We start from the raw sequence: 12,538 nt of genomic DNA, 5'->3' as shown, positions 1-12,538 counted from the left end.
TTTTTTTTTTTTTTTGAGGGGAGAAAATGGAAGAGAGACAAAAAGACAGAGAGAAAAATCAATGTGACCAGGGCCTGGGCCAGGGAGGAGCCTGCAACTACAGTACATACCCTTGGCCAGAACTGAACCCTGCAACTGCAGTACATGCCCTTGGTCGTCCACAGGCTGATGCTCTATCCACTGAGTCAAACCAGCTAAGGCTGCAGGGAAATTTAGACTTAGCTCCTCATTACTTTTGCCATGTAACAAAATTATTACTAGGTGACTTTTTTTTTTAGTTAAGTGCAAAGAGGACATAAACCATAAAAATATATGACAATATTTATCAAATTGGGAGAGGAATGTCTAAGCTTAAAAGCAATGGAGGAAATGCAAATAAAAAGACCATTCGAATATATAAAAATGAAAACATTTGACATATATAAATAAAACTCAATACATTGGGAGCATACTTGTAATTTATATGACAGTCAAATGATCTATATATTTAATATACAAAGAGATCAGATTTAAAAAGTTAAAGACCTCTATATTTGACAAAGGACAGGCACACACAATTTATAAATGACTAGAGGCCCAGTGCATGAAATTCATGCAAAGGCGGGGGGTCCCCTCAGCCCAGCCTGCACCCTCTCTAATTCGGGACATCTCATAATCTGGGACTGCTGGCTCCCAACTGCTTGCCTGCCTGCCTGCCTGATTACCCCTAACTGCCCCCACTGCTGGCCTAGTCACCCCCAACTGCCCCCGCCTAGCCTGGTCACCCTTAACTGCCCCCCACCATCCTGGTCACCCCTTACTGACACCCCTGCCAGCCTGGTCACCCCCAACTGTCCACCCTACAAGCCTGGTCAACCCACGCAGCTTGCTGCTCGGTCGTTTGGTTGCCTCTCACTAACCCCCCAGCTGGCCTGGTTGCTCCATGCAGCCTGTTCGGTCATCCGTTCAGTTGTGATGGTCGCTTAAGCTTTTATATGTATAGATAACATAGGGTCACCCTTACTCTGGCATAGCCATACTCCTAAGGCCTGTTCTGCTCAGTGAGGTCTCACACTGGCTAATTTGCATTCCCAAGGCCCACACTGTGAGACCCACAGCAGCTGCTTTCTGCTGTGCCTCACCCAGCCTCACCTGCTCACAGGCAGCTCAGTGTCCAGCCAGGCACGTTCCCAAGCAGATCTCTGGTGCCCCTTCTCTGCACAGCTCCCTCTCCTCTGGTTCTGTCCCACACATCCCAGCTCCCTGAGCTAGGCTTGCCTCTGCGCTCATTTCTTCCAGCCCATGAAACTCCTTGTCTGTTTGGGCCTCACTTCCCTCTGTTGCATTTGGAACGTGCTCCCAGGCAGAAAGCCAGACTGAATGTAGAGGTCACCACGTGACTCTCCTTTTTCTCAAGGATCAAAGCCCCACAGTGTTTGTTGTACTAAGTTGTCGCTGTTTATGATGAAAGGGTAAGTCAGTCAGTCATGGCTGGACCTAAAACTCTCCACTGAGGTTTTGATTTTAGCAATTAACTTTTTTCCCCTAGAAATTCTATTTGGTAAGTGTATCTGTTTAGTCCCAATAATTTTTTTTTAGAAACTCATTTTTATAATTTCATAGTTCATTTCATACATAGTATTCTGTATTCAGTTCCAACATCTACATTCTCTGGGACTACATTTATTGTCTCTATTGATTCTCACTTATACTAGATACTAGTAGTGGTTGGTCTTATCCGGATTTGATAGTCTTTGTTTGGAGGTTTATGCTTGAGTATAATCTATGGGAGTCTTGTGGGATGGTTTCTTCTGCTTCAACCAGACACACACACACACACACACACACACACACACACACACACACACACTTGTCTTAGAACCCTTCAGGACCTCCTTGAAGATTTTAGCTCAGAGGAGGGGAGGCTCCAAAAGTAGGTTTACAGTTGTTCTTATAGAAAATAATAGAATAACCTGTTTTGTTTACTCACAACTGTAAACCTGCTTTTGCCGCACCCTGTACTCACATACCATCAGTCTAGTACTCTGGCCCAGGCGATCCTGCCCCTCCATGGAGCCTGTGACCTCGTTGCTCTGGTCTGAGAGCCTCACCGATGTTCCTGGGTATTTGCTGCAAGTCCAATTCCGGTTCCAAGCCACTTAGTCTTCATTCCTGGCTATTAGGGTATTGGAAAATTTAAAATTTATTTTTACAGTTTTTCTGAAGGGAGAAATGCTTGGAAACTGGAAATACTTCAGTGTTTGTTGTCTTTGGGGGAGGGGAGTGTCTAGCTCTTTCGGAGAAGTTAAATTAACCTCTGAGCTTATAAAACCTTAAGTATCAGGGAGCAAAAACATGTATTAATTTTATAATCAGAAAAATGAAAAAAGGTAAAAAAAAACTGTATCTGAATTACTAATGTACATATCTATGTGGTAATCAATCACTATGAGAAACTGAACTATTAGTATAATCTAGTCAGCATTTTCATGTTGCTTATTTTATTTCTCAAGTACAAATACTATCCTAGCTAAAGGAAACTTTCCATGGGCTGAACCTCTGTAAATTTTAGAAAAACATAGTTAAGTTGACAAACAAAGGCTAACATTTGGTCATGCTTTAATAGGCTGAACATCAAGCAAATCCTATTTCTTTATTTGTTCATTTTGCAATAAGTCTTGACATCACCTTCTCCTCTTTCTTAAATTTGCTTACTTAGCTGGGCACAATGCAGTTTTGATGTGCAATCTGATTTCAAAAGAATCTTTGAGAGAGCTAATCTGTACACTCGCTGTAATTAAATATTACAGCACAAATGGTATACAAGATACTCACCTTATTGAGAACCTCTAAGCACCAAAGAGCATTGGCATTAAATAGTATAGATTTTCAGAGTGGTTTGTGTAGATTTTTCAGCTTGAACTTTTAACTCTTATAGCACCTTAGAGCTTGCAATGAGTAAAGCATTATATACCACAGCCTGAAAATGTCTTTATTAATTGCCTTTCATTTTGACCTAAACTCTCATTTTACCTCAGTTTAAAATCTGCTAGTAGACTTATCTGCTAACCTTCAAGTGCCTGCTTCATCCCTGAAAATATGCAATAGGAAATGCCATACTGAACTAGACTGATGAATCGAGTTCAGTTCTTTGTCTCTTATGGTAAATGTCAGAGTATGGCCATTGTCTATAACTTTTTAAATCCAGGAACTTATTTCCACTGACACTCGTCCATCAGTTCATCCATTTCCCATCCCTACATCCAGCTCACACCAGGTGGTAGTTCCATCCCCACATCCAAGCTCCCACCATGTGGTAGTTCCATCCCTACATCCAGCTCACACCAGGTGGTAGTTCCATCCCCACATCCAAGCTCACACCATGTGGTAGTTCCATCCCTATATCCAGCTCACACCATGAGATAGTTCCCCCCCTACCATCCAGCTCACACCATGTGATAGTTCCCATCCCTAGATCCAAGCTCACACCATGTGGTAGTTCCATCCCTATATCCAGCTCACACCATGAGATAGTTCCCATCCCCACATCCAGCTCACACCATGAGATAGTTCCATCCCCTACCATCCAGCTCACACCATGAGATAGTTCCACCCCTACCATCCAGCTCACACCATGTGATAGTTCCCATCCCTACATCCAGCTCACACCATGTAGTAGTCCCATCCCTACATCTAGCTCACACCATGTGGTAGTTCCATCCCTGCATCCAGCTCACACCATGTGGTAGTTCCATCCCTACATCCAAGCTCACACCATATGGTAGTTCCATCCCTACATCCAAGCTCACACCATGTGGTAGTTCCATCCCTACATCCAGCTCACACCATAAGATAGTTCCCATCCCTATATCCAGCTCACACCATGTTTAGTTCCCATCCCTACACCCAAATCACACCATGTGGTAGTGCCATAAATTCATGAACACCATTATACTTTCATTTTTTCTTAAAACTGTATCTGCTTCAAGAAGTAACCTACCTCTAGATTTAGTGAATAAATCTACCCCACACATGACCCTCATGATTTCCACATTTTCCAGACTGACATCTTACATTTTAAAAATGTGCTTTTCTTGAAAAAGTAAACTAAGACAAGGTAAAAACACTCAAAACAGTGCAATGCCACTTGTTGAATATATGACTGTATAGCCCTCTTCATGCCTATGGCCCCATCTTCAGAAGACCTCTGTACCAAATAGCAGCCAGGGCTTGAGTTACCAGGCAGCAGAAGTCCGACCATAGAGAAAAGACCTCTCAATACTACTAGTCACAGTCCCTCAGAGGAAAGGGCACAGTCAGAACAGCAATGTGGGAAACCTATCAGTTAAAGTTCATTCCATGCACACAGAGCTTCCAAGTTGTTCTGCATTAGGACTAGGTAACAACCATTTGAGATGGGATCCTAAGACAGAGAGCTCCTGGAGGCATTTCTAAAAGTATAAAAAGTTTACATATTACTTCACGTGTTACAATGTGTTAACAATATGTATTTAGTCCTGGAGGTGAGTCTGGGATGAATTAATAATAGGTAAAGGAGAACTACACAAAAATTAAGCAGACTGAAAAGGGGAAAATTATTAACTCTAGGGAAAGTAAGATGTTTAAGGAAGGAAATATAGTAATGGATGTTGCACTAATTGATTTATAAAATTATGCTCTAACTATACTGAAAGGATGCGGAAAAGGAAGAGAGAGAGAGAGTGTGTTTGTGTCTTAAAAGGGGTTTGTGTAATAGAGCCAAATTCTCATCTCCATTGTAGGAAGTCAACAGTAATGTACTAAAAATAAATTCAATCAAGAAATACTGGTATAAGCATGTTATCTTGAAATATGAAGGCAGGTGCCAAAAGGAACTGTGAAAAAATTAGAAAGCGATCGCCTCTGAGGAGCAGAAACGAGGAAAGAGGAATGCTGTGTTTCACATAAACCCTTTGGAGCACTCTGACTTTTAACAAATTGTACACATAACTTTGAGAAAGATATATTAAAATATAATTCTTTGCAAGAAAAGTGTGTTTTTATCATAGACAGAAGCATATCGTACCTCCTTCTATACCTTGATGTGTTCCCATAAAAGTATCTTGTAGAATCATCTCATATCAGCATGATAAATGAACTTCATTTTTTCTCATAGTTACATACTATTTCATTTACTAGGTATATTTTTGACATGCAAATTTATAAATATATGTATTGGGATATTACTATCCCAGAAGTAAAGTTCTAGATCAAAACTCTGAGATATTTGTGTTTCCCTCTGAACATGTATAGCTTTGTCAGCACTTGCCTCGCACACTTACCAACACTGTATACTATAGAACCACTGTCTTTTCAACCTGGTAAATGAAAGGATGTATTGTCATTATTGCTTTATTGCATTTTTAAACATTTATTTTTCTAAAAACTGTCTACTAAATCCCAATTAAAAGAAAATCTATATTCATTCAGATCCCTTCTCCATCCTCTTCTTCTTTTCTCTTTTCTTGTGTTCATAAACACGTGTCCTTCTCTTCCTTTACAAGACTGACACAACTTATCTTTTCCAGAAAACTTTTATAATAATGTTTGTACTGTCTCTGAGCACTGTATATTAATATGCATTAAGTCACAATTTTAGATATATTTCCCAGTTTAAGATGTGTGTCAAAAATACTGATTGTGATATAAAGAGAATTATAAAGATATACAAAGTAAAGAGAATTATATCTTTGCAGTGAGTTTCATCTTACAATATTTCACAGAATTTAAGATGTGACTCATTGCAAGACATACCATCATTTTATGACTTACTTATAAAGAAAAGAAAAAAAAACTATGCTTTCTTATCGCTAAAATTTTTATTATATACTTATTGACTATTACACAATTGGTATTTTTACATCCTTTGGAAGTAAAAGCAGTATGTAAAAATGTTAATTTATTGTATGGCTATAAAGAGTAGGATAATGAGTGTATTTTGAAAACTGGTAAATTTCTAAGAGTCATCTTCTTAAGATGATTCCTACAAAAGAACCAAAATTAGTACCAAAGGGGCTGTGTTGGTTTAATTATTTTAAGCCATTTAAGCAATCACTTCTGTAGAGCAAAACTGATACTCCATTAAGTCACATGTAAACTTTCTGAAAGCTTCTCAGTACCAATGACCACATTATATACAGTATCAATGCCTATTGTACATTTTGAGAGGCTTTATGGCTCTGTGATTTGTTTATCTACAGACGTGTTGTGATTAATTTCATTGGCATGTAGTATGATAGCAGAGGGTATGAAACCAATGGAAGTTTGGTAACCAATAAACAGTTCCGAAGTTTGGAGGTGACAATTTTTTAAAAAGACATTATACCACAGATAAACATAAAAGCAAGGTACTAAGTTTCTTGATTCAAGAGCAGGTATATTTATTTTCAGATAATATAAGAATGTAAGGTTGCTTTACAGCTATATTTTATAATAAGAACGATATATTGGAACTTAAGTTAAATGATTTTCTTAATATTAAATGATTCTGCGAGGTACCATAAATCTTTCATCATGTAGACTCTCTGTAAAGAGGATAATACTAAAATTTTATGTATAACTTCACCTTTCCAAAGAATAATTTGTAGAAGGAAATTCTGAAAATACTAGCATAAATGTATTTAGTATATTACTATTTTCAAAGCGCTTAAGATTTTTCATTTGATATAGACAACAATCCAAAGAGTTCTTTTTATCTCTCATTTTAATTAGAGGGTGAAAGTTTATGAGTGATAATATGTAGGGAATCATTGTAATTTACTATTCTTTTCCATTTTAATTGACCAGAATATTTCATTTATTCCAATTTTAATATTATGCTACAGTCTTATAAACAAATGAATATCCATTCACTCTGATAAGCAATTATGAATAAAGATCACAATGTAGTATTCCTTGGGAGAATGACAGAATTATAAATAATTTTAATGAGCTAATTTAGTTTTTAATGTGCATTATAGGACTTTCTTAAATGGCAATTTTTCCATGTATGCAAGATAATATAACTTATAGTCAAAGATAAAAGTAAACTGAATTTTTCAATTATTTTAGATAGCAAATAATGTTGAGAACATTCAGGTAAGGTAACATAGACCAGGGTATGTTAAATGAGTGAATAGGCATTTTCATTTAGTCAATCAATTGACTCAAACTTGAAAGAAGGTGAAATTAAATTATTATACTACATAGAATCCTCACATTTATGAATCACATTGCTACATCAACGTAATAAATAGTATCAGATAAAGAATGTAAAAAGTCAAATACATAGCCAATGCTAATAACATTTTCTTGGAAATAACATTACTTTTATAAATAGGCTGATTCACAGCTATCAATTTCACATTTAATAACTTATAAAAACAAAGTCAGTATTTCCTGTTTTCATATGCAAAAGCAAGGCAATAGCTGGAGTGTGTACAAATGACATCAAATACATCTTGGAAAAGAAGATAAGCGTATATATCTTCTACATAAAATACATTAACATATTAATTTAAACTTATTGTTCTACTTTTGTTGTATAGCAATCTTTTATAAATGAAACTTTTCAATTGAACAGATTTCCATTAAGTACCATCAAATTTTCTCCATGTGAAAGTCTAATGTTGCTATTTCTTAAACAGTTTTTCTTTTATCTTTTAATACATATTCTGAAATAATGAAGTACATTAAATTATTCATTCTTACTATTTGTTATCGCTTTTGCAGGTGGTCCTTTTGCAAGAAACAATATTAACTTCTACCTAATATTTACATAAGTCCTTAAACCATTTTATATTAGTCTTTTACAGTACTCATTTGGATGCTATAGACATTTATTAACAATGTGCAATAAGTTACAAATTGTAAGATATGATTTTTAGATGAACAAAAATAGATCCAGAGACAAATGGCAGGGGAGGTGGGAAGGGGGGTTAGAGAGCAACCAAAGGACTTGTATGCATGTGGAAAAAGAAGACATATGTAAAACTTAAGATAAAAAAAAGAAAAAAAAAGATATGATTTTCCCTAGTGCTATTAACGTACACCATCTGTAATCAGGAGCAGCATCATGTTAAAACAATAATGACAATGAAGGTGACTGATGCTACAACTACCACTATTCTACCACCAACATAGGATGATTTTTGAGAAAAAAAATCTACATATTAAATTTCTTTACTGTATACATAAAAGAATACTAGACATTCTGTTGACTTTGATATATGAATAAAAACTTCAAAAAAAACTTTATATGACTCAAATAATACCTTGTTAATTTAGTAGTTTTTAAAAGATAAAAGTACAGTGTAAATCATTATATTGTATAGTATTTTAATTTCTATTTGTTTTTCAGAACACTTTCAATGTAACTGAACATTAGATAAATAATAGGGATTTATCAACAATTCTAAGTCCCAAAGCTAAATCTTAAGGAATATTCATTTTCTTAAAATAAGTTCACAGTCTAAAACCAAAAAAAAAATGTCACTGTTCATTTTTAAGTGATCTAGATTCCAGGAGTCATACATTATTTTGAGGTTAGGCAAATTTCTAATAAATTTTAAAATATTTAAAATACATTCTTATATAGTCAGTGGAAGTATCTATGTACTTCTGAAAGGAATGAAAAAGTGCAAAGTTCAGTAAATCAAGGCAAGAGCTTAGCCAGATAACATACAGCATTTGTAGTTAGTATGAAGATGCATTTTATCTGTCTTATATTCAAGAATTCAGTTCAAGAAAAAATATAATTAGCATTTCACCTTTTCCTTCATTTCTGTTTTCTGAAATTACTGCTTCTTGCATTTGTTATGTAGATAAATTCTTTAAACTTTGCTTTACAAGAACCTAATTAAAAAATATAAGCAATATTTATTTAGCATGAAATTCAGAGGTGATGGCATTAATCAAATATTATTATGATAATAATATGAAACAGTAAGGCACATAATAAAAACACCAAACAGAAAATACAAGGATCAAAAGACTTAATCATAAAACATTTCTTTTAATTTAAAAGTTCAGTGTTTTGTTTAGTAACTTGTCTAGTTCTCAGTCCTTTCAAGGTCTAGAAAAAATGTAGTCCTTTTTATCTATGGTTCTATGAACTACAGCATAGAATCAATAGTGTCAGAGTGACACTTTGACAAATTAGTTGAGTACACTACCTATATGAACATATACATGGTATGGTCCTACGTTTTCTAATGTTCAGTTTAAGTTCTTACAGGGCAGTATCAAGTTCTTTAAAACAGAGATCAGGAAGATGGTTTGTTAGTTCAGTCACAACAGTTATCACCTCAGATGAATGATTAGCCTACTTGCCACTAAACAGTTTAGACCAGCATTTCCCAGGATGGGCTCCATAAAACATTAGGCCTCAAAGCTACTTTGCGAAGTACAGAGTACTGCCGTTTTCTTTTAGAGACACAAATGCATAATAAAATCCCATAAGTTCTAAGGAGGAAGGAACCTATTTAACTATGTTTATTATATTTCTCTAACTTATTTAACTAAACTTTTAAAATAATATGCATCAATATCGCTTGGAACAATTTTGGTAATACTGCTATAACAAATATAAATGTTTCCAGCTTGAAAAAACAGCAATAAATGTATTTTTGCAATTAGAGACCTACCTTATTGGAACCCATAATCGACCAACATTTTATAGTTATAGGTGACTTATAGAAGAGAAAAGGGAAAACAAATCGCTCATTTTGGAGATCAGCAACAAGTATGAGACATTTCTTTGGGTTGAACAAACTGAATGAGCCTCCTATATCTTCCTCACCTATGGCATTCTACAGGATAGTTTAGAAAATAATAAGATGTCTTTGCCATCAGACAGAATGAGGTTCAAACCCGAGTTTGCGACTTATTAGCGCATGTTTTCTTGGGCAAATGACTCATTAAGCTTCTATTTTCTCGGCTGTTAAACGGGATATCTGTGAGGATTAAATGAGAGTCTACAGGTGGAAGAACACCTAATGTAGTGCCAAGCATCTAAAATAACTCTACAAAGATTAGCTTCTATTATTGTAGCAGACATTGGGAATCACGATCCTAAAAAATAGTAAAAAATATTCCTTAGATGTTAATGATTCTACATTATAATAGTCGAATATGAAGTTATTATTTTATGTCTACTCAGATACAAAGTTGCAGGTTAAACAGAATCATTTTCAATCAAGACATTTCAAGAGAATAGCAATTGGATGAGTATTTAAATCCAGCTTATTTCACACCTTAATAGAGGCAAAGTAGTTCTTTGTTATAATGATTAAGTCATCAACTGAATTACTAAATAAAATAAAGTTACTAAAATAAAATCATTAACAGAGTAATTCTTAGTTTGAATTAGTGACCTAAAAATTAAAAATAAAATGTATTTCTCTTAGTTATTTCCTAAATGTCACAGCAGAAAAATAAATCATGACCCTTCCTTTATTGTTATTGAACAATTTAGACAGAGAAGCTAACATACTTATCTGCTATGCAGTTCCTTCTTCAGACAGGATTTGAAAGTGGGATACTTCTGAACTGTTTTATAACCCTGTGGAACAGAGGATTAAAAAATGTAAAAGTCAATGAAATGTTACAGGGCCACAAATATGCAATAAATAAAGCAAAAAATAAAACACACAACATCTAAGAGAAAAATGCAGCATCAGAGGTTTATAGCATAGTTTATACTTTAATTTGATATCGCTACTCTAAAATTTCTGAGAAAGAATAAATAATTTTCAATACATGCCCTTTTAGGTACTTGTGCCATAATTTCAAATGTTAATGACTGGCCGCTAGGTGGCAGTTAAGTACACAGTATCGTTACCAAAACAGCTTGGATTTTAAAAAATCATTAAAAATGTTTAAAAACATTGTCTATGATGAATCTTGATTTTATTGTATATATAACTTTTTCTCTTTTTAAATGTATAATACTTAGGGGTATTCCTACCAAAGAGGGATAACTGTATATTCTAGCTGTTAATAGAAATATTTTTTCTTTTTCCATTTTTGGCACCACCTACAAATATGTTACATATCTAAACATTTATTGATCATGCTATATTTCATTCTTTAAAACATACTTGAGAATAAAAATCTCTGAATTTTTCATATTATTTTACAGTGTAAGTTGTTAATAGGAAGAATCAGCAGACAAAAAATGTTTTTACTTTATTTTCTATATGAAAAGTGCTGAATATACGGTGACTTAAGCATCTCAGTTGCCTAGTGGAAATCTGCATCATGTAAAATGAGAAATAGTGGTATTCCTTTGTATACTAACAAGTTTGATAGCAAGTGTGCAGATTAATTAATAAAAAATATTTGGCAACTTTTGCCCCCACAAATTGGGACGAAGACATTGAACTACTTGATTATGAAATTAAGTTATTAATATTCAAACTGATTTCATATTTAAAAAAGCATTGTCTTTTATCACTTCAAATTGTTTCTGAAAGTAGGTAGGGCCTTATATTTTTCTTTTCAAGTATAACATTTTATGAAAAATGTATATAAATTGTTTCTGAAACTTAGGTGGATTTTTCCCTTTCGGTTTATAAAAATAGTATCAATAGGGTTGAAATATATAGGTTTACCCGAAATCCTCTATGGAGTCTGTCTTTCATAATTCCAATAAATTCTTTATAACTTAATTGATCATCTTTGTCAACATCAAAAATCTTGAAGACTGTGTTCACTAAATGTGGTGAAAGTTTGAGACCAGTAGCCACATAGACAGCACGCTTAAATTCATCTAGATAAATGTTACAGAAAAGGAGTAAGCCATTATTATTTTTATAATATGTATTAATTACTAAAAAGGTTATAAAATACATTTTTTTTTCTAAACACATGGGTCATGGTCTTATGTAACATGATTTTTCATTAATCATGCTATGTTTTAGGAAACAAAAACTTTTTGTAGTTTTTAAAATTTATTTATTATTGAAAGTATAGATGTCCCCACCCCATTGACCCCCTCCCCCCATCTCCTCCACTGCATAGGCCTTCACCACACTATTGTCTGTGTCCATGGGTTATGCATACATGCATGTAAATTATTTGGTTAATCTCTTCCCACCCTGTTCATCATTTTATTTTATTCATTAGATTCCATGTATGAGTGAGATCAGGTGATACTAGTCTTTCTCTGACTGGCTTATTTTGCTTAGCATAATACTCTCCAGGTCCCTCCATGCTGTCTCAAAAGGTAAGAGAGCCTTCTTTTTTACAGCTGCATAGCATTCCATGGTGTAAAAGTACCACGTCTTTTTTTATCCAGCTTTCGTAGTTTTAATTTAAAGGGCCAAGAATAACTGTATTTTAGTTTAATATGCATTCATATTCAATGAATGTTTAAGGAGCACCTACTATCAGTGACAGATACTTTAGTTCTCTTACAGTTCCAATAGGAGATGAGACATCTGCCCAAATAACCATACACAGGACCACACAAAGTACCAACAAAGCACTATGAGAATTTGGAAATGAGTGATTACTTCTGTCTGTAGCGTGGAGTAGGGAA

The 12,538-nt window shown here is 34.5% G+C and overlaps 1 protein-coding gene across 1 annotated transcript in view; it reads right to left on the bottom strand.

Moving 5' to 3' along the window:
- Positions 1–8,291: 8,291 nt before the first annotated feature.
- Positions 8,292–12,538, bottom strand: part of MICU3 (mitochondrial calcium uptake family member 3) — a 71,947-nt gene continuing 67,700 nt past the window's right edge. The window contains exons 14-16 of the mRNA XM_006753800.2: positions 11,610–11,767; positions 10,490–10,558; positions 8,292–8,850 (exon numbers count right to left, since the gene is read on the bottom strand). Coding sequence (XP_006753863.1) covers positions 10,490–10,558; positions 11,610–11,767 — 227 coding nt within the window. The 3' untranslated portion in view covers positions 8,292–8,850. The remainder of the gene's footprint in view (positions 8,851–10,489; positions 10,559–11,609; positions 11,768–12,538) is intronic.

This window comes from Myotis davidii, unplaced genomic scaffold (assembly GCF_000327345.1).
Source record: "Myotis davidii unplaced genomic scaffold, ASM32734v1 scaffold71, whole genome shotgun sequence".
Lineage (NCBI taxonomy): Eukaryota > Metazoa > Chordata > Mammalia > Chiroptera > Vespertilionidae > Myotis > Myotis davidii.
Note: the sequence above shows the minus strand (reverse complement) of the source record. Positions and strands in the feature narration are given on the sequence as shown.